Source organism: Primulina huaijiensis, chromosome 5 (assembly GCF_012295235.1).
Source record: "Primulina huaijiensis isolate GDHJ02 chromosome 5, ASM1229523v2, whole genome shotgun sequence".
Taxonomy (NCBI): domain Eukaryota; kingdom Viridiplantae; phylum Streptophyta; class Magnoliopsida; order Lamiales; family Gesneriaceae; genus Primulina; species Primulina huaijiensis.
In genome coordinates, this window is record NC_133310.1 from 20,175,675 (window position 1) to 20,201,386 (window position 25,712).

The following is a 25,712-nucleotide window of genomic DNA, read 5'->3' on the forward strand; positions in this document are numbered from 1 at the left end:
ATACAGGAGAACAAACACCTCACAAATATTATAGAATATTATAAGATGAGAGAAAACTCGAAGAATGGATGATTTTAGAATGAAAGGAGGGAGCTCTATTTATAGAGCTTCCTGTCAGTGTGAAAAACGCGTTTGATAAATTTCCTCGAACTTTCCTGAGTCAAATAATGCCAATCAGCCACCCAACTTTGACAAACCTCGCGACATGCATTTAATCACTACAAGAAATGCAATAATTGCATTTCCTGTTTGCCGACATAGCTTAAAATATATATCGATCTTTAATTTTTTCGGGTTTTTCTACTAAAACTGCGAGTTTTTTCCATGCACGAGTACGTGATGTGAATTCAAGCATTTTCTACACACACACGTATAACTACATTTTCTACACAAGTGTTTTTTAGCCTATTTTTGAAAGATGAACATTAATAGCTAACTAATTTTTTATAAGAGATTTTGTGCTATACATGAAATTCACAAGTGTGTTGAACGAATGCTATTAGCCCATTAGTCCTAATACTTTATTTCATATGATTTTTTTTAATTTTTTTATCAATATCATTAGGATTTTTATTTAAAGAATATAAAAATTATTATCATTAACAACATTAGTAATTTTGCAATTCAGCCGGAAATTAGAAAACCGACCTATAAAGGCAGCCAAAAAATGAAACACGGTTAAACTTGAACCGAGCGATAAGAATAAATTAAAGAGTCTTCACATCAAAACAGGGTGAGTTTCTGGACACGGAAATGCAAATTCGGCAAGCAATCTTTACCATACAACAAAGAAAAAGATCCATTCCAAGTACATCGAATCGAACAACATCTGCTTCTTGCAGAACTACTTATTATGTTCACAGGATGGGAGATGTTGAGTTCATCACAAGGGGCAGGCTTTCTCAAACTCAGCTTGCTCTTTGCGACATAGTTCGAATTCATTCGTGTGGTAATACATGCACCCAGCATATGAATCTAATTCTTTGTTGCAACTCTGGTGAAGATCTCTAAGTCTGCAGAGATAAAAACTCAGTGAATCCATAAATGCACAAGCAAAAGTTTCGACATTTATGAGATTTATTAGCCAGAGAAAGTTGAGTTTCAAGCAACATTTTCCATTTTTTATTCCTACTTCAGTCTCAACTTCATCATAAGCATTTCAACCCCATGTTGCGAATCTGCTAGACTTTGAAAGAGAGAGGAGATTTTTCTCATAGATTTCCTTATGGGTGCAAGCGGAAAAAATCCCCAAATTCTCTATGAGGTTTGAAGGTTTCATCGACATATTGAAGAAGGCCTTTTTTTATCTCATCAATGTTATCCAGAAACTGTCATATACGTTAAATATGGGTCACTATCTGACAAACCGGTATCAGACAAGAAAAATACACATACCAAGACAAAAAACTATATCTGCAAATAATCAGTGCAAACTCAAAGAACTAGCAAGATGTATGATTTCACGTACACAACTGGGGTGATGAAGCTTTAATATTTTCGAAATGAACAGTTAGAAACCAATTATAAAAGGAGAAGGGAAAAATTCCAAAAAAGAGTTGTGGAAGATAGTGACTCACTGACTGTAAGTGTGGAAAGAAATAAACAAATGATTTTAAAAGGAATACAGAACGAGATATTTCAATTATGAGAATGCATAAAAAATGGGGTTGCATTTTGGGTGCACAACCATTCAAAGATTTCAATGAATTCAGTTCTTAATTAATCCAATAACAACTTATATACATCCCGTTTAGATCTTTACTAGTCAAACAGCAACCAATATTAGCTTAAATCAATGACTGTGTAATCTATTCATCTCGATGTCAGGCATTCGATTGGGTGTTAATTTGTGTTTTCCTTGACACGGGTGAGAAAAATGCCTTATCCTTCATTTGTAAAATTTAATTTTGTCAATGAATAGTGCTTCTTATCAAAAAAACACACTATGTGGTGAATGGTAGCTGAGTAGGGATGGAAGAATGAGAGAAAGGACAGCAATTGGGATTTGGTATTGGAGACAACAAATTTGGCTTGACTGTGTGAGTAGAGGTGATACAATAGTTACAGTATGAGGTTTGATTTCCAAACAGGAGCATTCGTGATTGTCAATGTGGAAGCTCTGGTCTTAATAGAGAGAATAAAAAATCCAACAACAATACATCAGGGACTTGTATCTGTAAGTTTCTTAGCATTTCATCCAAAATTATTGATTATCAGAGTTTAGAAACAATACGTTCAGAAGGTTTGCATACCTGTAAGTAAGGCCTCAAAACTCAAAAGTTGAAGGATCTAAATAAAGTACATGAGCAAACACATGGACAAATACACTGTTCGATGGATAATAACATGGACATCACTTAAAACATAAAAGCACAGCTTCGATCATTCCAAACTTTGAAAATTAAAACCTAGTGAAAACTTGCAAAACGAATTGCAGAAAGCTTCAGGGATGAGCAGTTCGAACTGGAACATTCAAAACAAATCAACCGAGAACATTCAGCTTGAAAATACGAAGTCCCAAATGCAATGCCCAATCACATCGCTACCACTATCACAAGCCTATCAAATCACAAAACGCACCACATTATCGACAATAGTGTTCAGATTAAACCACAAAAAAACTTAATTTTTAGCACAAAAAGACTAACCTGACAAGTCATGTTTTTACTTGATATCCCCCCAATAATTTGAGCTAACTTAAATTAGATGTTTTCAAGTCAATCAAAAAGAGTAAGTCCTGCCTAAACTAGGAGCAATCTTCTCAGAAGTAAATAAACAAAGAAAGAAAAATCCCTAGTGTATACTGGCATAGCCAACTCAAGGATTTCCATAAAAAGAAAGATTCTGCCGGCATAAAAAATTTCTAGTAAACCATCAACTTACAAGTGAAGCACACATTGCGTAACTTGACGTCCTTTGTCAAGGCATTTCTCAGGGTTAGGATCATCCTTCTTGCACTTCAAAAATGCTACATTCTCGCCACGGCACCTAGTTCCGATGTGTTTGGCAGCTGCCATCAACACGGAAGATGTCGGGACTGGATTTCCTGCCACATCTGAGCCACTCGCCATCCTTAACCAGAAGTTACGAAACTATCAGCATTCACAAAAATATAACTGAAAGCCATATGCTACCAGCAACATTTGGCGTTTAAAATAATAATAACAATTCCGGAACAAAGTGTCGATTTTTATCTGATTTAACTTCACACAGATGCAAAAAATTGATAAGATATTTCCTGTAGCATCGCACAAAAAGATAATCCAATTTAAGATCTTTTAATCAGAAGCATTTGTAAACAGAAGATCAATCTTAAAATTATTAGGCCAGATATAAATTGACACACACGACCAAAAATCATCAAAGGCCACTTTACACGGAATTTAGGTTTTATAAAAAACATTTCCAATTTTTGATTTTCAACACGAATCGAATTTCTTAAAATAATCATTTCGTCGTCAATTATACCCATTAACCACAAATCAATTGACATTTAAACATTATCAAACCCGAAAAATCGTCTGAAAACAATTATTTTCCGAATTCTTTGGATTAAACGGGGATAGAGAATAAATAAATCGAGATAAAATATTTACCTTTTGTTGCGTCCTCCGTTCCCAGGTTCAGACTTCGGTGGTAATTTGGATGAAGCGGGGCAGAAATAGCGCTGAACTAGGCTGAATTGGGCTTAGCGCTTGACCCTCGGGCCCAGAACCAATGGACTATTTAAACAAATAATTGATCATATCATAAAACAAGAAATTTCAAAAAAACAATGTTACGACATGTCTGAGTTTTCAGAGCAGGTGATCGATCAAAATATTCATTAGTCAGACTTTCTTGGTCAGGTCAGTCTCACAATACTTGCATAATTCGATTTTCTAAAAATCGATGTTACGATGTGTCTGAATTATTAGAGCAGATGATCGATCAAAATATACATTAGTTAGATTTTCTCGATCAAGTATGACTCACAATAATTGCCTAATTCAGTTTACCATGCTGACGTGTGCACTAGACCATCACTATGTCAAAAAATTAATGAGTATGTATCTTGTAAGATGGTCTCACGAATCTTTATCTGTAAGACGGGTCAACATACCGATATTCACAATAAAAAGTAATACTCTTAGCATAAAAATTAATACTTTTTCATGGATGACCCAAATAAGATATCTGTCTCACAAAATACGACCCGTGAGACCGTCTCACACAAGTTATTGCCAAAATGATTAGCTCTCTTGTGAGATGGTCTCACGAATCTCTATCTGTGAGACGGGTCAACCCTACCGATGTTCACAATAAAAAGTAATACTCTTAGCATAAAAAATAATATTTTTTCATAGATGACCTAAATAAGAGATCCGTCTCACAAAATATGACCCCATGAAACCGTCTAACACAAATATATATATATATATATATATATATAAAAGTCATCGACATATCATTTGATTTAAATCGAGATAACGTGAACTTCTTCAATTACATTCATGTTACATTTGAAATTATTATAGCTATCAATGTAGACAATCGAAATCTAAATACACGTAAATAAATTTTATACCAGAAAAAAAAATCATAATTTCAATTTTTATTAATCTTAAAAAAAAGTCATTTCTAACATTCTATGACTTCGACAACTAAGTATGTTTAAGTCTCAATAGGTGTGTCGTCAAATTATTTGTGTACGGTTGTTAAACGTAGTCCTACATAATCCTGTCATGCACGTGTCCATTATTTATACGAGATTGTTGATTAATTATTATACTAACATAAGAAATATTAAAATAAGATCGAGTCTAATGGTTAAGATTGAGATTTTGAGATTTGTTGATATCAGATTTGAGTCCTGCTAATTATAAATAGTTTTCTTAATTTATTCAGGTAGATTTAGTTGTTTATTTGTACTTTCTTTGTCCGAGATAATCAACAATTCTCGGGTCTACGCTCAAGTCCCGTTAATAATACAGTTACAAAATCAAGTCGATATACAAATAATCGCTAATTATCAAATTAGTAATCATCCAAATAAAATAAAATAAATAATCAGCCATCTAAGTATATATGTAAATAAGGGACAAAACATAATTATTATGATATTTTTATGTTTTTTGTTAACATTGGTGTAACAATTCTCCCTATTAAGAGAGAGTATTTTACCACAAATTATGATTATAATTTTTAGTAAAACGATATACATTTGATCGTAATATTGATATTAAAGTCAAGGTCATGTGCTCGCCAAATACATACACATTTATTAAATACATACATATTGCAATAAATGAAGTTATTAGATGGATAGTTGACGTCTAATAATTATCCATATTAGAAGTGTAATATAAACATAACGATTAAGATGCCGTGTGATTTAAAATATTTGCAAAAAAACAAATGCATAATCCTACAACTAGTATCCAAAATTTTTTAGGTCATGTTTGGATTGATGAAGTTAAGATGATTGATTTTAAATGAAATGATTACAAGCCGTGATCGACAAAATTAAATTCATTTCATATCATGTAATTTCAAATGTGATTTTGATAGATTTCATCTAAATCAAATTTATCGATCCAAGACTGAATAATAATTTCAATTTTGTTTTTTTTTTAAAAATTAGAGAACTCACATAACTTTCAAATGTTCCGACAAGAAACAAGAATATTTTCAAACATTCGGGTAACTATTGAAATGGATCATTTCAACAGTTTCTATATTTAATTTTTAATGTGTCGAAAAAATTACGTTATATCGGGATCTTACAATCATAGCACATTAAACAAAATAATTCATAATTTTATAATTACATGTAAAATATATCAATATAATTAATTAATCCAAGAGGCAGATCTTGTACCAGCTAATGAATTCAAATATGCGTATCTAACGATGCGCTCAGTAAAAACACACACACAAACACATAATACATATTATCGCGTGACACAACAACTATGCAATAAGAATTACTAAGCATAAAAAATACAGTAAAATTTTATTTTTTAAATGACCCACATATTATGATAATTTGAAAAACCACAAAAAAAATACAAATTTAGAAGTCATTGTATCATAAAATTCTATATATACATGTATATATATGTATGCAGTCCACTCATCGTGCTCTACTCATTGATAAACATGAAAGTAGACATAGTAGATGATCAATATATCAAAATTATATAGTAAAAATTTGTGTGAGACGGTTTCACGGATCGTATGTTGTGAGACGGATATCTTATTTGGATCATCCATGAAAAATATTATTTTTTATGCTAAGAGTATTACTTTTAATTGTGAATATCGGTAGAGTTGACTGAGACGGTCTCACATAAGACCCACTTAATATATATGTATATATATATATATATATGTGTATGTATGTATATCGCACAGCCATACTTTTGTGACGCATCGAAGCTGCTTATTGTAGCCATTTTTTTAAAAAAAAGGAAAATAAATTGTAATATTCGAAGATAAAATAATAATAAATTCAGGTTCATATAAAAATAATAATTAATAATAATAATAAAAGCCATCCATAAAAGGCGTGTCAATCCTGTGGTTTTCAATCATCGTTTACATTTCCTCGCTCTCTAATCTCTTTTCTCTCTTTAATTGTCTCGCTGCCTTTTGTCTGAACCAAAAATCTCTGTGAGTTTTCGCATTTCGATTGATGTTTTCTTGTTCGATTTCCGGCATAGAGACTGTACCTCATTGTCCATTTCGTCACTGTGTGCGCTTTCCATTTTTCGATGCAATGTGCGTGCTTTGACGCGGTTCTGGCCTGTGCCGTACATTTTTCGTTTCAGAGATTTTGGTGGTTTTCACACGCGTTTTTTTTTTGGATTTTTGGTGAAATGGGATGTGCTTCTGTTCTGATCCGGAAAATTAAAGTAGAGATTTTGTTTGTTCGTTTGTTTTTGTTTTTGGGATGGAAATGGACTTACATGTTAGGGTTTGTGCGCCTTTGTTTTTTGGTCTGTATGTGTGTGAGAGGAAATGTCTCTGAATGTTTTTATGCTCATTTGATTGCAGATGGAATTTATTTTTGTTGGTGTTTTCTATTTTCATTGCAGGAACTTTTTTTGGGAGGTGAAAGGCAATAATGAACATGGAAGAGGAGAAGAGGTGTCCACTGTGCGCGGAGGAAATGGATTGGACGGATCAACAATTCAAGCCTTGCCAATGTGGTTACCAGGTGCGATATTTGCTCTTTTCTCGACACACAGCGTCTACTTCCTATATGTTGTTTTGGGAAAATCTAGGCGTTTAAGTGCATTAAATGCTGCTTAAACTTTAGTAATTTGTTGGATATTGAATGATTGTTTGTAAATTACTTGTTTCATCCATGGTCAGTGTAATTGATTCTTTCTTTTTTCTTTTCAAGCCTGTCTTTTCCATCAGACTTATCACCATCAATGCCTAAATGCCAGAGTGTGATAGAAGTTCATGAATCTTGAGTGTAACTAGACATTGGACAACATAACAAAGATGAACGAAAACATCAATACAAACGTGAAGAATATCTACTTATGTTGTAATAACGATTTAATGCTGACATGGTATGGAGGAGCATGATACATCTTGATTTATTTAAGTGTTTTTCTGGCTGGCGGTCACGAAATAAGGACTATGTCGATTGTGAGAACCTTTGGCTGTCTAGTCATGCTTGTTCAATCATTTTCATATAGCCTATGGTTCATAAATAACAAATCAAAGTCATCCATTAAGCATAGGGTTATGAGGGTAACCGTGAATAGATATTTTTGTTTGTGACTAAATGCAACTGTCACTAGCACGAAAACCATTGTGTTGGGGTAGTTTGGACAACTCTAGTTCATTTTTGGGCTACTCGTGAACTGGGATTAGAATGGTCTACTGGCTGCATGCCTTAAATTCATATCCCATCTCACTTAAGATTAATCTTGATCAATGCATTGCATTACATATTATGGGTTTTAATTATCGAACCTGTGCAAGTTTAGCTATTTGATGCTCTTGAGACTTTCCTGAACCAACTTGTAAATTTCTCTCTCTAGTCAAGTAAAGTTGGCTTGAAGTAATTGTGTATATATCTAGGTTTTGACTTTTGAGGAATAAAAGTTGGCCCTACTTTACTTACCACATTGATGCCTCAATCTTGACATCTTTTTACTAGTTTCCCAAGACTTTGATTTGTATATCGTAATTGGATTTTATACAATCTTCACTTACCGTGTCTATTCAGGTCTGTGTTTGGTGTTGGCATCATATAATAGACATGGCAGAGAAAGAGGAAACAGAGGGAAGATGTCCTGCTTGTCGAACAATATATGATAAAGATAAAATTGTTGCAATGCAGACAGATTGTGGAAGGTTGCTGTTGTTATTTTTTGATTCAATATTGTTCTTTCATTTGAAGCTGTGATATGGAAATTTGAAGGTTTTATTCATCTATAATGTAGGACGGTGAATAAAAATTCTACTCGCAAAAACAAGCCACCAAAGGTCAAGCCAAAGACTACTGAAGTAAAGAAGGATCTTACTAATGTCAGAGTCATTCAACGCAAAATGGTGTATGTGATTGGGCTACCTCTTAGTCTTGCCGATGAAGATGTAAGGATCCCTTTTGCTAGTTCTTTTTTTTCCATACATCAGCAGGTTTGTCTCCTTTTTTGTTTAGAATATTATTAAGTATGTTGTTACCTTGTATCCGATCAAGTGATGCTTCAAATGCTGTTTTATGTTTTTCAGTTCTAAGGAGGATTGTTTTTGTGAACAGTTATTGCAGCGAAAAGAATATTTTGGTCAATATGGGAAAGTTGACAAGGTCTCTCTCTCAAGAACAGCTGGTGGTGCAATTCAGCAATTTGTCAATGAGACTTGCAGTGTGTGAGTCCAAAGCTGCTAGTTGAATAGATTCTTTTTGTTTGTGTGTGCGAGTCCAAAGCTGCTAGTTGAGTAGATTTCTTTTTCTTGTGTGTGTGTGAATTGAATTGTACTACTATTTTCTTTTATGGCTGTTCATTTAGCTGTTAGTTGCTGTATATTTGCTCTTGCAGCATTGAAATTCTTCAATTAGCTTAGAACTTTCTACATCATGATACATTCTTCGTGAATATATGGTTAGAGTCAGACACCTGAATTTTCTTAAGATTGGAAATCATATGCTTTATTCACTAAATGTATTTGAATCGTTGTGTTTTTATGAATATGTTCTATCTAATATGGAGCTAAATTGTGTCTGAATTAGTTGACATTATAAGTAGTAAGAAGAGTAAAATGTTGCATCTTATAATACAAGGGAGTTAGGACGATAACCAATAGCTTTTACCGGCGAAGTGATTCAATTAGTAATGAGAGGATTAATTCTGATAAGAGGGGCAAAATGACCACCCCATTATTTTTCCCTCTAAGACTGGATAACGAGTCTCAATCGAATTTGTGGGATTCCTATTCACGTACTACATATATGATTGATGTCAATTGCTCGCTTCCTTTATCTATCTTCATGTTCACGTACTACATATATGGTTGATGTCAATTGCTCGCTTCCTTTATCTATCTTCATGGTTTTCTCTGTGAGTTCTGATTAGAACGTTATGTCTTGGGAATTGTTCCATGCCAGTGGATGATGTTTCACAAGCATTCTCCTTTAAAGTTTATACTTGACCTCTTTTTATTCCCTTTTATCTTTTTTGGTTCCAGATACATAACTTACTCAAGAGAGGAGGAGGCAATTCGATGTATTCAATCAGTGCATGGTTTTGTCCTAGAAGGTAGATTTTTAAGGTAAACACTAGTTCTCTTTCCTACTTTTGATTTAGTAAGTTACGCTGCTTTGAAGTTTTCGCACTAACAATTTGACTATCACTTCTGCAGAGCATCGTTTGGTACTGCAAAATATTGCCATGCTTGGCTGAAAAACATGGTATAGATATTTCATGCTTTGTAGGGCTTTCTTTTTTGCATTCGTTTCTGGGATGCGGCTAGCAACTTCTTTTGCTGTGGGACAAGTTTCTCAGAGTTGTTTTATTTTCCCAGCCTTGCAACAATCCCACTTGTTTATATTTGCATAGTATTGGAGCTGATGAAGATAGTTTTGGAAAAGATGAGGTTGCTGCAGTTCATACGAGGTATAACGTAGGCAACATTTTCTTACTACTGATATCTCTCACTTTTTAACTTGTCATATCATCTGATTTTCTACAACCAATGCCAAAGTGGACCACTGAGAAACAACTAGTACTTGGTTATTAATGGCTGTAAGTGGATTTTTCGCTATGACATGATGTGCTTTGGTTATTAAGGGGTGTGAGTAGATTTTCATTCACAGCTTTGTCGTATGCTCCCACCTAGGGAAGGAAAATAATTTTTTTACTTGAATGATCAGCAACTTCTCTGTGGTCTACTCTCGACTCTCGTTATCTTAAAAGTGTTACATAGTGTGGAATCTACGCTTGTTAGAGGAAATAATGGTGGTGCAAGGCGTTCTTTTATTAAAAAGAGAGAAAATATATAAAACAATGGCAAACACAAAATAACCATTCCGAGTCCAAAGAAAATTACAAGAGCTATCTAAAATTTCGATGTGGGGTTGATTTGTTTCTGAGCTCAACTCCGAGTAATCTTATGCCGCTCCTTCAACTGTAAAAGCCTTTTATTATGCTGAGTATTGGCTCCATATGACATTGCTTTCTCTGATCTAATCAATGAAGTTAATTTCTAGCAAGATTGCCGTTTGTGTTTTTGTTCTTGTCTACGGAAATAAATTATATATTTTTTGCAAGTTGTAATTTTTATTATAATTCTTACGCTGGTAAATGTTTTACTTATTGTGCTCTTTAATTCTCTATGAACAGATTGCTAATTTTTTTTTCTTCTTTTTTAATTTAAAGGAGTAGGGTTCAACAAATTGTTGGTGCTATTGATAGTGCGGTAACACGGTCGGGGGATGTGTTGCCACCACCAGTGGATGATATCTACAGTAGTAGCAGTGCTTTTACTGACAAACTCGCATCCCAAAATACCATGGTAAGTGCCAATTTTGCAACGGCTTGCTTTATTTTAAGATATACTCAAGACCTGTTCAGTGCATATCTTGATATAGTGTGCATGTAGTGCTAATTTTGCTAATGGCTCTACCTTAGAAGACATTACCGCTAAACGTATCCAGTGCCAACATGTTTACCTTTCATATTCTTGTATTTCACTGAGAACCTATTTGAATAAATGTCTCTGGTGTCATTGTCCAGGATGCAGTTCCTGGCTCGGTAAATGGCAAAGGAGAAATTATTTTCTCACTTCCTTCCACAGAAAAGCAGGGAGGTATTGCAGCGCCCCTCAAAATGACAACTTTTGTCGATATTGTTGGCCGTTCTAATTGTCCTGATCTCGAAAAAGATGGAAATGTACATGAAGATAGGGTTTTAAAATTATGCTCCGAATTATCTTCAGTTACAACGAGCGGAGATATACATGCGGGACAGTCATATTCTTTTCCTAACCTCTTCAGAGTTTCATCATCCAATCACATTGAAAATGGAATATCTAAAAATATCCCAGATAGACAAGCCGGGGAAGATTCATTATTATTCGAAGATCAAGGATCTAAAGATCTCTATGGTCCAAGTCAAAAGTCTTGTTTTCTTCATCCATCTTATGCTGCAAACATGTCGGAGGATTCCTGTGGTCCTGCATTGTTGCAGAATAAGACTCACAGTTTGGGAGACTTTAGCGTGGATCATAATAATGAGCACAATCGTGAAGATGAGGCTTCTTTACCTGTCAGATGTGTAAATTCTGTATTAAGTGATGCATGGCAGGAGATGAAGTTCCAAAATTCTTCCAAATCAGATAGAATATATAGAAGCTCCAGTTCATTTTCCAATGACGAGATAGTAGAGCACCTGCGAAGACTTGATGATGGTAACTTGCCCAATGATGACGAAAATTCTGGTTTAGAAGCTGTGGAGAGCAGTATAATTTCAAATATCATGTCCATGGATTTTGATCCGTGGGAAGGGTCTTCGACAAAGACTAACGATGCATCAGAATTTCTTGATGAAACTCGTGGCTTGAATGGTTCTTCGTGGAATACCCTTAATAGTGATCAATCAGCTTATTCATATTTTAGAAGGGATGGCTTTGGGAGTCAAGTAGTTGGGTCTGTCCTTCGGGATTTTGGGGATAACAAGGAGCAGTATTTGCGCAAGCCTCAGTATCCAGGTAACTGTTGTGGATTCCTGTTCCTTTTCTTTTTATCAAACTGATTAAATGTATTATTCCTATCTATTTGTTACCAAATAGGCTGGTCCGCATCCACTTGCTAATAATTTGGCACATCCAGTTTTTGCTAATTTTAAAATATTTTCCTTAAGCAGAATATTGATTGATGAGACTGTCCTATCCGTCCTATTCGTGGTCCTTAGAAAGATACTTTTTCTTGATATTTGCATTTGGTGAGGTTTAGGATTCCAGATCAGTTTGCTCGTGTTGGCTAATTTTTTTGCCTGGGATGACAATCTCTTCTCTGTTAATTGTTTATTTAATTGCCTGATTTTGTGATTTTGAATCCTCACCAGCTCTTCTTACAGGAACTAGAGCTCAAAGTTTGGCACCACCAGGGTTTGCAGCGACCTCTAGAGATCCACCTCCTGGGTTTTCTTCTTGCGAGAGGACAGGCGGCATGTCCCGTATCCCATCTGGTTTGTGCCTTTAGCGCATCTCATATTGTTCTAAAATTTATTTTTTGCGGCGTCTTCACACGTTTTCATTTATTTCCTTCTTTTCTTCAAATTTTTTAAGCTTGGGACCTCAAAAACTCACTGCCCAATGACGACAACCTATTATTGTCTGCACAACCACATAAAGCAGCCGATGCGTTAAATGTTTTCTTTATTATTGGTCATAACCGATAAATATAATTCTTCTCTCGTGTTTGCAGGAAGCCCTTTGGTGAATACTAATTCTTTGTCCAGCACTTTGCTTCAACTCCCTTCTACCGAATTCAGTAGCAGCACCGATAATGTCAATTTCATCAATCCTGCCATGTTAAGCTGTGGTGTAGTTAAACCATTGAACGTCCAGAAAATCCCGGGCTTTGAAATGATGCCAGTTAGTACACCAAATCGCAGTGCATATGAAGATGATAAAAAACTTTGGCTTATGATGCAACAGCAATCATTATCTGCACATAAAGACTCGAAACTCAATCAATTATTCGCCCTGCAAAATCCTTCTCTGCTGCATGAATTTGGTCATACCAATCATATGGGGAATGAACTTTCTCTAGACCATATTTATGGCTTGTCGTCAAGGTTAGTCAATCAACATCAGAATTATGACACATCTTCCTTCACGCAACTGTCACAGCAGAAATATGCAAACGGGCACATTTCAAACACAAATGGATACCACATGCGTAGTTTTGACGACTTTCAACGTAAAGGTGGCATGCCGATGACAGAACTTGGGAGAAACGAGAGATTAGGTGTAAACAAGTACTTTCCTGGGTATGGGGATCTAATGTTTAGTTCAGGTGATGTATAAGCTCAAGTTTTGTAATCGTATTCTCATAACGCAGTTGAAATGAACTCCTATCATTGTCAAACTCATTGTCTCTGTGGTTCAAGTATGAGACGATCTGATATCAATCTTGCTGCACACGGGTTTGTGCATTCACAACTTTTTGAGTAAATCAGCAATGCATTAGAGTAGGACTATGCCAAAACTTTTAAAGAAGCCTATTAGTTAAGCATGTTTTCTGTCAAGATTGGGTACCACCTATTCTCAGGGTTATGCCATAAATCTGACTTGGCTTAGTTTGAGGGTTGAGATTTGGAAAGGAAAGGAAAGGAATGTTTAGGAGATTTTAGCTTAGTTTGAGAGTTGAGATTTGTAAAGCAAATAATGGAAAGGAATGTTTGGAAGATTTTAATGGAAGTTAAGAAAGGAAAAGGTGTCATAGATTTAGAGCAAAAAATTTCAAATATGGGTGGTGGAAATGAACTTCTCTTACAACTTTTAATCCAAGCCTAGAGTATTTTACTTCCAAATGTGGGGAGAAATGATCGGAGTAAGTTCGTCCAGCTTTTATATCAAAGCAAGGGAGAAACAAATCCAATTTGAACTACACAGGGGAAAAATAAAATTGCTGATGAAATCCCGAAGAGCTGAAATGGCTCCTCTAGAAGACTCCTTAGACTACCCTCTCCTGCACTCTTCCGTATCAATTTGTGTTCCGGGCAAGAAAAAATGGGGACAAGTCAACCATATTATGGGCAACGAGTTCAAGAAGTTTTCAAATATCCAATCTCTAATCCTTCTTCACCCAGCATCACGAGGACTCAAAACTAGAGACAAACCAGAAAATTTTTTTTTTTTTTTTAAAAAAAAGGGAAGTTACCACATTCACAAATCATCCCACAAGTTGATATCATACTCTACAATTCTCATATCTGCAATATACAACATCACTAAACATGTCCGATCCTATCGACCACCGCCGAATATTGGTTACGGCGTGATCTGAGTGTGTTTTAATTTCATTGTATTTATTAATTGAAATAAAGGTTTTGGAACAACTTATATTGGAGTATATTTTTTTTCTTTAATATCGAAATAACTTGTATTGAACAAGTATTTTTTTCTTCAATTTCGAAATAACTTTTACTATTTTATTAAGAGTGAAGATCCTATAAAAGTTGTCCTGATATATTTGGTTTGAAAACCATCTAAATACCAAAAATAGCATCGAATTATTCTTTTTAACATGAGAAAAAAAAAAAGGATACAGTTTTATTTATTCATAAAACACCATTATATATGTAATGAATAATTGTCCGCTTCAAATATCAACTCTGGGCCAAACATAGAATCCATTCACTGGCAACAAACATTGCTATGTAAGAATTCAAAATACACGTATGTTTTTCCGCTATTTTTGCGTGTCTTGATCCATTTTTCTAGATGAGTTGGGGATCTTAATAATACCACAAAAACTCTTGTGAGACGGTCTCACGAATCAATTTCGTGGGTCGAACCTTTTATTTGGGATATGCATGAAAAATATAATTTTTTATGCTAACAGTATTATTTTTTATTGTGAATATCAGTAGGTTTGACCCGTCTCACAGATAAAGATTCGTGAGATTGTCTCACATATAAAGATTCGTGAGACTATCTCATAAGATGTCTGCTCTAATAATATTGTTTCATTTAGAGTACTGTAGTGTTACATGGTATACAAGACAAAATCCTCCATCTTTTAAGAAAACAAGTACATCCAAATTTCTGAAAAAAAATTCAATTGATCGAAGGACGATGTTGGGAAGGGAATATTTGTATTTGTAAGATTTTTTGGGTTTGTGAATTATTATTCATTTATTTTATGATTATATATAGATTCACGATCTGTTTTAGATTTATTATGTAAGTATCCGCTACAATGGCTCTCATCAACAACAGATAATTAAATTTTTAAATTGATAGTATGTATAAAATTTTATAATTAAAAAAAATAATATAACATTTTTAATAACAAATTTACATATTATCATATAATGATATTTTTGTAGTCATTTTATTTTTGTGTAAGTTACGTAATTATTTTTTATAATTATTTTTGGTCGTACACATCGTATGTGTGTGGTTGCATGTATATATACTAGTGCACCGACGCACGCATTGCGTACTTGTATAATATTTTTATAATTTATTTTGTTTATAATTAAATGAGGATCAAAATGTAATTATAAGAAATAGTAAAGGACTACAATGTAATTTGATATATACAAATTATTGAAGAACTAAATTGTTATTTGAATCGTTGTAATTAAAAAAATAAAAACAAAAGTGTTTGTTGAAATTTAAAAATAAAAAGAAAAAAACAAAAGTATAATATTAGTATCACACAAGGACAAAATTGGAAGAGCAAAAAATAGACTCAGACAACATTTTTGTCTTAGNTGTTGCTTAGATTGACCTGCCCTGATTTTAAACCAATCATCTGAACTGCGAGAGAAATGGCTACTTTCAACTTAAGCTATCAACGCTATATCCCTTGTTACACTCATGGCAAATGCCAGAAATGGAGTAATCTTGGTCTCCAGTTGTGCTTCAAGAACCCAATAGTTTTCCACAGTTCCTTTGGGAAAAGCAATATTGCAGTAGCACTATCAGCAACGGCTTCTGGGTAAATTACCTTTTTGATAAACTTGAAAAATCGACGGCGAGCCGTGCTATTTTTTGTTCTTGATGATTATTAGTTTCCAAGAAATGGATTTCAATATCCTTGATTTTAGTGGCAGAATTGTGAAGGAGGTCCTTCCACCTGCTTTTAATTCCTCTTCGGATCCGCCAACAATTTTTGATGGAATCCCCAAGTTAGTAAGCATCTATGTTAATTGTAACTTGCAATCTTTTTGTCAAATGGGTTTTTTTTTTAATATGGCTTAAAATGTTGGGAATGGAGATGAATAAAATCTAAAAAAATTTGTGTACCGTCAGTGGCCTGTCATCAAAATCATGGTTCAGACTCAGAAGTCGATTTCGTTTGAAATTTATTTGGCATTAGTAATGCATACGTACCCTTGATGATTTATTGATTGTAAATTGTGATAATCTTCTTCATTTTAGGCTGTATATATCTTACTCGTGCCCGTATGCTCAACGCGTGTGGATTACTCGGAATTATAAGGTTGTTTTACCATCCTGACAACTCATTTTAGTTTGGAATATGATTCACTTGATCGGTTATACTTGATCGATTATATTCGATTACCTTTGCTGATGTAGTGTTTACTTTTGTTTATGAAATTCAAATCAAGTTCTGGATTAACCATCTGTGACGATTTCGCTAGTGTTATCTTTTGTGAACAGGGATTGCAAGATAAGATTAAATTGGTCCCGATTGATCTTCACGACAGGCCATCTTGGTACAAGGAGAAAGTGTACCATGAAAATAAGGTGCAAAATATTTGAATAAATCAGTAGTTTTATAGCAATATCATCAACTATAAAACAATCTAAATTCAATTATTAATGTCTCATAACATAGTGATTTTGCTTACATAATTCAATACATCACATTGTTTTCTCTAATTTCCCTTTGCTGTTCTTCTAATGTTACGCGCAAGGTTTTTAGGTGCCGGCCCTAGAACACGATAACCAAGTTAAGGGAGAGAGCCTCGACTTGATTCGATATATTGATAGTAACTTTGAAGGGCCTTCACTTTTTCCCAGTGTATGTGAAAAATCATTATACCATTTAGTGCAAATCCAGCATTTCCTAATTTCTATTTCCAGAACTAATTAAACAATGTAGGATCCTGTAAAGAGAGAGTTTGCTGAGGAATTACTTTCGTTCACCAACACTTTCTACAAAGCTGTTACAACTTCTTTAAAGGAAGACAAAATGAACGAAGCTGGTAAATTTGATTCTTTTGCCATGAGAGATTTTGTGAATACAAACTAAAACTATGTGTATGATCAAGAAATGAGTCATCGCTTCCTTTTCCATTGAACTCACATTGCCTCCCAATGCTATGTTCCATCTTCGCCCTGGTGATATCTGCAACAAATGCAGCAGCCTCGCTTCCTTTTGATGATATTGAGACTGCTCTTTCCAAATTCGACGATGGACCTTTTTTCCTAGGCCAGTTCAGTTTGGTAAGTGGAGCAAGATTGTGCAATCTTTCTTACTACTTTTTTGGTTTCATGTCTAGCTCTGTAATACCGCGAGTTCATGCATATGAAAGTTCAAATATTTTCTACAGAGAAGATATTTGTCAAAGTGCAGTTAATTGTATGTGAACCCCTTGTGTTATGTTAAAGAGGCTGCGCCTCGTTTTATAGCGCCAAAATAGTTTCAAATATTTTTAGACAGAGACCCCGGGGGATTTTCATCCTATAGATTTCCAGACTTCCAGTAAATCTATGGACGGCAAAGAAAATACGGATAACTGTCTCTTTAGCATAACAGAAGAGGTTTATAGGAAATGTACCCAGAGTCCATATATCCACGAATTACCTATCTTTCTTTTTTGTTGGTTTTTTGATGTTTACACTTTCTAACATCAAATTTCTGATAATTTTTACTTTGACGATTCACTTCAGGTGGATATAGCTTACGCTCCTTTCATCGAAAGATTTCAGCCCTTTTTCTTAGAAGTAAAGAAATTTGACATTACTGACAGCAGGCCAAAACTTTGTGTATGGATTGAGGTACAACAAAAACTATGGACAACCCCATCTACACTTAGAAATCCTTTTATTTCTCGTCAAAGTTGTGTCACAATTATGAGATATATTTCATGTATAATATCGTGTCGCATACCAAATCACTTACGTGCAGGAGATGAACAAGATTGAGGCATACAGACAAACTCAACGCGACGCCGAGGAGCACCTTGAAAGCTACAAAAAACGTTTCTCGACATAATTTGTCCATAAATTTCATTGCTTTCTCAACTAGGGGCCAAATAGATTGCTCCTTGTATCGGTACCCGCTCATTAATTTTCCTTTTTTGTTGTTTGTGCGGTGAACACCGTCAGCAACATGACTCGAAATTTAAGCCTTGGATGTGTTCATAAAAAGGACTTTCTTGTACTCTTAATAACCCAAAAATTGAGAAATAGAATTATGAAAATGTGTAAATGTAAAGAACTGATATAGCGTAATCTTTTATTTATGTATAAAAGTGTGTAACTGTATAATACGTGGATTAATTGTATATAAAAAAGAAATAAACAATTAACTCATGGTATGTATAAAGTAGAAATAGCAATGAAACGTAAATTCACAACACTTCAACTCACGTTTGCAAGCCAAGGAGAGAAAATAAAAGCAGCAGGTTAATTTTCTTTTCTCCTCCCATCTTAAATTTCATTGTTATAATTATAATATCAGATTTAAATATATTACTGGTAAACTTGTATCATTATATAACTTGTGTTGTTTAGCAGAAGATTCATGAAAGGCTATTATATATCGAGGAAATAATTGCAGGAGTATACCCAATAATTGCGATACGAAGTATATATACTACCTATATGTCAATCTATACACACATTAATGTTCAATCCTCTTTATTGAATCAGTTGTAGGAAGAACAAAATAGAAACCTCTTAAGAGTGAGGCTACTGCATTTGCTGCAGTGATGTTTCTGAGGTTCTTGCCACAGTTATTCTTCATTGAAGGCCTTGGAAAGCAGACGTGGGGAATTTGCCTCGGGATGTTGAAGACAGAAGGGGATTGGGGTAAGGGACAGTGGTACTGGAAGAGAATCCTGATGATGCTGCAGAAGATAAAAGGTTGACGGGATTGACCACACCGTGGCTTTGTATTTTCCAGGGCCAGTTATGGAATCCAGGGAAAGGGTTTGCTTCCTTGTTTGTTACCATTCCTCTTTCCTATCAATGAGATAATATGTCATTGTCAGGTAATAAGAACTACAATCACTGAGAGACGTTGATATCTGAAACGATCGTTTCTTTCATATACTATTCTTCCAAGGAGATGCAATATGGAGATGATAACAAAGGCAAAAGAAATAACGACCTCGTTGCTTGTTGCAAACCCGCCAGTCAACATGTGAGGATACTTGGTGGCCATTTCTAGCCCATGGGGGGGAACGGCAGGGGAGTTTTCTACCTGTGATTGTGCAGAAAAAAAATCAGCAATCTTGATATGAAATATAAGATCATCTCATCAGCATGTTAACCATTGACATTAAAAGTGTGTATAAAGATGAATTATGTGATGAGAATGATGCTGAACACGAAACTTCAAAGTAAAATATTTTAAGCATGCCCATGAAGAAACGAGCACCTTTATGATTTTCCCATCAGGCATTTCACAGGATGCGTATGGCAACGGCAAACTTCCGGTAGCTTCATGACCATTTGGACTAATTGAAGCTAAAGATATCCCAAGATTAAGATCAAGACTGCTGCAACTACCTGCATCCACGATTCCACACCCGTACAGAATCAAATGTATGAGATACTTCTGTTGTACAAGAAACAGCCAACCAGAAGAAAAGGATAGAAGTAGGACACAGGAATTGGACTTATACCTCCATCTCTCGAACTCATTCTTATCTCTCTCTCATGTATGCTTGGCTCAAAGTTGGTGACTGCCTCACTCCCATTACATTTGATGGCTGCTTTATCATAAGCCCTGAATGAAGGTTTGTTGGATGAGCCCCAAACTATGAAAAATGGGTGGGTCTTAAATGCGAGGCTACGTGCAAAAGCAGAAGGAATTCATGAGGCTAAATAAGTGAAATCAAATGGTCAAAACAAGGAATGAATTTTTAATCGCAACCACCTTGGAGCTTCTACTTCGCTATCAAATAACCAAGATACGTATACCTGCAATAAACCATCATAATCCTATATATGAAGGGAATGCAGTTGCCATTTCTTCATATAGCAACTATCCCTGACTTCATAGATCAATCAGAAAATAATGACCCAAAAAAAAAAGGTAACCTTACTTTTTTCCTAGGAATTGACCCATTCTTGCTTCCCAGCGACCACATGCATGTAGAGTTACTCCTCTGTACTTTGAGTTTCCTCGAGAGAACCCAGCGCTTTGCCGACGAAGAATGTGAACAAATTCTTCTTTGGTCAAGTTCTTCATCTGCAGATGACCTTATCAAAGTTTCTAGAAACCAAAAAAGAAAATTACTCTTAGGAAAAAAAACCTATACTTCCGAACCTGTTTCAAGTCTTCTTCATAGTCACTGATATTGAAATTTATGTCAGCATCAACTCCACGAAACTTGATCGCCGCTCGATCGTATGCTCTGAAAGGATTGACATATTTCATCGAACAGAGATCCAAGAAACTAAAGTTCCATCAAGAATAGCTCAAAATTACAAGATGGTCCACTATACTTGAAAGTGAAAAGTCTTACCTAGCAGCGATATGAGCTGTGTCAAATCCACCTGAAATTAGGAATATCGGATCCATTCTGAGTAGATTCTCGGTAAAACAAGAATTCTTTTTATAAAAGAAGAAATATATTGTACGGTTTCTTACCCAAATAGACTTGTTTGCCGCAATCCCTGCCACAAATACAAAACTCAGTTAAAAATCAAGAAACAAGATTAGCCTACGATATTCACCTATCACCCCCAACACGAAACTCACTCAAATTCCATCCACAAAATAAGCACCGAGGAACTAAACTAATAGAACAATCAATTGTTGACTTGCAAGATCGAACTGTTGATCAAATGACCAGCGTATCGGCGGTAAAGGATAGGGTATTACTGTATATAATTCGAGACATTAAAGGCATCCTCCGGTTATCGGATAATCTCCCGCACCACACACATGCATGCATTTTTGTATGTAAAATGTATGTATAGACAGACCAGATATGAGATTCCCATCTTCCGGTCCTCCGATAGAAGGTAACCCCTCGATACTGTGAGCTACGAGAGCGTGGCCCACGCCTACTCTTCTTCACCGGTGGCTGCTGCAGGCGATTCACCGGCACCTGCGCCTTGTAAGTTCCCAATTCTGCCCCTCCTAAGACTGAAACATCCGGCAGCGATAAATTCAACCAACACTTAGACCTGGAAGCCGCAGGAGGAGAAGACAAAGAATCCAACGACGTCATCTCACCCGGGAAAAGCTGCAACTCGTGCTTATCAACAAAGTCGTTACTATTCACATCGTCTCCGACCTCTACGACGTTTCCGTTGAGTATAGAGAAATTGAGCGTGGAGAGGATCGTATTCCGGCGACTAGAGCTGTTAGAATCTTCACGATCGTCCGCCGCCGCATTGTTGGTGGTAGAGGTGGTCGTGGAAGTCACGGAATCGACGTCAGCGGCCTCAGTCTTCTGGGTGTGAAACTCATCCCCGGAGACGGAGTAATCCACCGAGAACGATCCCGCAACAACATTCAGATCCAACATTTCACTACTCCCAAGAGCGAGAGAAAATCAAAGAGGGAACGGTTCACCGATGCTTGTGTATGTGCTGCTGCATATAAAATCGAGAATCAAAGAGAGAAGTGCGTTGATATTGTTATGGATGTATACATATAGAGAGAGAGAGGGAGGGAGAAGACATAACTGGTTAATGCGTAGAGAGAGTGTAACAAACTATACATACAAAATATGTATGTATCTAGTTGAGTGTATGTTCCCCATTCCACTTGCTTGCTTCCACTTTAATGGATAAAAGAGAAAGGAAAGGAGTAAGCAAAAATGGAATGAGAACTCATGTTTTTGACTGTTAGATTCTTTTATCCGATAAATTTGTTGAAAAAGTTCTTTTAAGATAACCGGGGAATTTTTAATAAGGCAAAAACTTGTGTGAGACGGTCTTACGGGTCGTATTTTATAAAACGAATCTCTTATTTGGGTCATCCACGAAAAAGTATTACTTTTTATTGTGAATATCGATAGGGTTTACTCGTCTCACAGATAAAGATTAGTGAGACCGTCTCACAAGAGACCTATTCTTTTAATAAATCGTAAAACGTGTTGATCTGGTACATATTTATTAAAAAAATGATATTTTGATATAAAAATTAATATTTTTTTAGAGACAGAGTCGGATCAAGCTGAGTTGAAAATTAATCTCACATAATTGACTCACGAAAATTCTCGTATTTTATTTTGTTTTTATTAAATTTCGATTACTTATATCAATATCAAAATTAGATTTTAGTCATATATTTTCAATTTGTGAAAATCTCAATTCTTTATATCGAAAGTGTTAGTGTGATACAATACACGTAAACGTCAAGTCGAAAATATATTAACTTCACGTGGTAAAGAAAAAAAATTGAAAAAAAACTTATATAATATTTGAATTTGACGATACAGATGGTCAAAATATAAAAAGAGAGACATACAAAACAAAAATTAGAATTTTGCGCGTTATTAAATAATTATTAGTCATTTCATGAATTTTTTAAAATAAAATTTTCAAATATAAAGTAAATCAACTTAGTTTTTCACTATTACACTTGAACAAAAAAATTAAAAATAAAAAAACTAACTAGTAAACTGATTTTGCGTTCCAAGCAATACAGTAAACATTTAGAATACAATATGTCATTTTTTTATTTATCAGACGGGTTAACTCTATCCATGTTTATAATAAAAAATAATATTTTTTCATTAATAAACCAAATAAAAGATTAGTCTCACAAAATTAACTCATCAAAAACTCATGAGAACATCTTACCAGAGTTTTTGTGTTAAATTTATACATCATAAATTTTATGATTCCCTAGAAGAACTTTCAAATTTATTACCCATTTTTAGTAAGTTTAATATTACATTATGTCAGTACAAATATCGCTATCAGTACTATGTTTAGTTGTTGCACTTGCTTAATTTCCTTGTGTTTTTCCATATGTAAATAAAATTATTTTATTTGATATTCTTTTTTTTTTTAATAACGATGATGATCGTTGAAATATACATATAAAAATTCTATGCAGCCTTAAATGTTATAAATATTAAATTATTTAATATTCATTAATTATGCTTTAATTTCTCTGTCCCTATTTTATTTTGAAATTAGCTTTTCAAATGTAATTTCAAACCATTAAAAGGAAAAGTCAAAGAATACGATATAAAATTGATAAAAACTTATATGAGATGATTTTACGGGTCGTATTTTGTGAGACAAGTATCTTATTTGGGTAATCCATAAAAAAAATATTACTTTTTATGCTAAGAGTATTACTTTTTATTGTGAATATCGATAGGGTTGACCGTCTCACAGATAAAGATTCGTCAGACCGTCTCACAAGATATCTATACTATAAAATTAACCATAAAAGCAGGGAGGTTAGAAGTCACGTGTGCAACGTATTGACCAATGAATAAAAGAGGGACCTTTTGCAATTTCTACTTTAATATTATTGTTTTTATTTATATTTGTTTAATAATATAATTTCTGGTCTCCTCCATGGCCTAGTTAATTTAATTTTTTTTTATCTAAAATATCGTGGACGATTTAGTTTAAGCTTGTTATTAGTACTAATAATATTACTATTATTGTTAATTTATACCGTTTTGATTTCATGATGTCTTTTCTTTTACCAGCAAATTTAGTTTATGATTTTAACGTGTATACATTTCGTGATCAAGAGTTTATACACTGAAATTTCGAGCTATCTTTAGGGTATTATCATAACGGTGTAGCTATTTAACGACCCAAAAATTTTATATGAGATTATCGTCAAACTTCGATTTTGTGAGATGGACTTCCAACATAATCCGGTCCATGAAAAGTATTACATTTTATGTCAAAATTGTTGGGAAAACAACCGAAGTCCCACATTGAAAGATCAAGAGTAAAATCATGGCTCTAGATCGAGCCATGTGGGTGGATTCCTAGGATGTTCCCGGTAACAATCCTTGATAAGCTCTCGAGATGAGTGATACTCTCGGTATTTCATGTAAGGCGTATAACCCAACGCGGTGAAGAGGAATAACCTCGATCGGAGGAAGGATAAGGCTTGAGGGGAGGCTCGGATCATGAGAATAATTGGTCGGGTTTTGGTGTTTTGACTTTTTGATGAAATGAAGAAAATTTGTTCCCATCGAGTACTAATTCATGTATCACGTGTGAGTTTCTTGAGAGAAAAATGAGTTAAAGTGGTGTGGATCATGATTTTATGATCCTCTTCGAATTTTGTGGTAAAATTCACATGAACAGCTTGTTAATTCTTCATGATTAGTAGGTTGTTGAGGAGGTTAAACTAAACGTGATCCTTGCTGAGGAAAATAAGGATTTATCCTTTTATCAAAATATGAATAACAAATATTTATCCACAATANGACTAATGAAATATTTAATAAAACTAGATATGATAAATTTATTTAAAAGTGTTTATTTCTTAATGAAACTTTTGTTTACATGTCTTGTAGGATTCTATTCAAGAAATAAAATATAGGACGAATTAACCTTATAAATAATCAAAGATAGATGCATGGATCGGATTGATAAAACAGAGATTTTAAGACGTTGTAGGAGATCAAATATGTACATCGATAATTTAATAAATAGCTTAGAGTCAAGGGTATATTGAAATGTTGTTTGAACACATTCATGCAACACCTAATCATTATATTGATTAGATATGTTTTTATCAAATAGGAGTTTGGTTTCCCAAACGTTGCATCCGTAGTTTCAGTTATTTGATTTGATAAATATTTCCTCGCTTTATGAAGTGAATTAGATTTTCTTTATTCACAGCACTATGGGTATTTAATATAATATACAATATAACAATTTTATTTTTTGTTTACGAATAATATATTTTAAAATTTTTAATTAACTAATTAATTAAATTTTGATTTATTTAATGTTGAATATACTCAAGGAAAAAAAAATTCAAATTAAGCTTTTAACCAATAAAAGGATAATGTTTGATAAAATTAAAAGTGAATGTCATCAGGAAAATAACAAAAAATAATATTTAAAATGTTTTTTTTATAATTATAATTTTTAGATATTTAAATCCATATAACTGAGTTGTGACCACAAAACACAAGATTTTTTCCTATTATAAACAAGATGAAGCATACAAAGAATTGAAGAGACGCAAGTGGTGGGACCAATGGGTATTCATGTCTTCCCGCAAAATCCAAAATATATATGATTTTAAATTATGCCAACTCTGAATACTTTTACAACAATGTTGTCATACCATGGTCCTACGTTTTCAGCCCAATCAAATATAT

The 25,712-nt window shown here is 34.3% G+C and overlaps 4 protein-coding genes across 7 annotated transcripts in view; 2 read left to right on the forward strand and 2 right to left on the reverse strand.

The window, feature by feature from the left end:
- Window positions 1–664: 664 nt before the first annotated feature.
- Window positions 665–3,737, reverse strand: LOC140976934 (NADH dehydrogenase [ubiquinone] 1 alpha subcomplex subunit 8-B). Its single transcript, XM_073441373.1, has 3 exons — window positions 3,597–3,737; window positions 2,884–3,072; window positions 665–1,013 (listed from the first exon to the last, which is right to left on the reverse strand). Exons 2-3 carry the CDS (start codon window positions 3,069–3,071, stop codon window positions 884–886), a joined length of 318 nt encoding a protein of 105 aa, XP_073297474.1. The 5' UTR covers window position 3,072; window positions 3,597–3,737; the 3' UTR covers window positions 665–883.
- A 2,812-nt stretch (window positions 3,738–6,549) lies between these two features.
- LOC140976935 (uncharacterized) lies at window positions 6,550–14,355 on the forward strand. Of its 2 annotated transcripts, none has more exons than XM_073441374.1 (12): window positions 6,550–6,654; window positions 7,080–7,201; window positions 8,231–8,358; window positions 8,448–8,598; window positions 8,765–8,874; window positions 9,691–9,774; window positions 9,865–9,913; window positions 10,027–10,118; window positions 10,881–11,016; window positions 11,238–12,210; window positions 12,579–12,689; window positions 12,929–14,355. In XM_073441374.1, the coding sequence occupies exons 2-12, from the start codon at window positions 7,109–7,111 to the stop codon at window positions 13,531–13,533; spliced, it is 2,532 nt and encodes an 843-aa protein (XP_073297475.1). In that variant the 5' UTR covers window positions 6,550–6,654; window positions 7,080–7,108; the 3' UTR covers window positions 13,534–14,355. The 2 variants fall into 2 exon arrangements, with proteins under 2 accessions (XP_073297475.1, XP_073297476.1); XM_073441375.1 differs by lacking the exon at window positions 6,550–6,654 and adding an exon at window positions 6,744–6,762.
- Window positions 14,356–15,958: 1,603 nt separating this feature from the next.
- LOC140976949 (glutathione S-transferase L3-like) overlaps window positions 15,959–25,712 on the forward strand; it is an 80,981-nt gene continuing 71,227 nt past the window's right edge. Inside the window, exons 1-9 of one of the 3 annotated variants that reach the window (XR_012175346.1) lie at window positions 15,959–16,177; window positions 16,293–16,367; window positions 16,621–16,681; window positions 16,864–16,950; window positions 17,129–17,227; window positions 17,309–17,411; window positions 17,570–17,652; window positions 18,100–18,207; window positions 18,338–18,589. Coding sequence is in view for 2 of the 3 variants with exons in the window: in XM_073441399.1 (XP_073297500.1) it covers window positions 16,008–16,177; window positions 16,293–16,367; window positions 16,621–16,681; window positions 16,864–16,950; window positions 17,129–17,227; window positions 17,309–17,411; window positions 17,570–17,652; window positions 18,100–18,207; window positions 18,338–18,424 (873 nt within the window). In the remaining variant the exon portion in view is untranslated. Of the gene's footprint in view, window positions 16,178–16,292; window positions 16,368–16,620; window positions 16,682–16,863; window positions 16,951–17,128; window positions 17,228–17,308; window positions 17,412–17,569; window positions 17,653–18,099; window positions 18,208–18,337; window positions 18,856–25,712 lie in introns of those variants that run through there. The other 2 variants (XM_073441399.1, XM_073441400.1) reach the window with 2 other exon arrangements.
- Window positions 18,997–22,192, reverse strand: LOC140976948 (APETALA2-like protein 3). The gene is made up of 9 exons (XM_073441398.1): window positions 21,370–22,192; window positions 21,032–21,057; window positions 20,907–20,937; window positions 20,708–20,795; window positions 20,484–20,629; window positions 20,061–20,164; window positions 19,814–19,944; window positions 19,544–19,636; window positions 18,997–19,395 (listed from the first exon to the last, which is right to left on the reverse strand). Exons 1-9 carry the CDS (start codon window positions 21,915–21,917, stop codon window positions 19,174–19,176), a joined length of 1,389 nt encoding a protein of 462 aa, XP_073297499.1. The 5' UTR covers window positions 21,918–22,192; the 3' UTR covers window positions 18,997–19,173.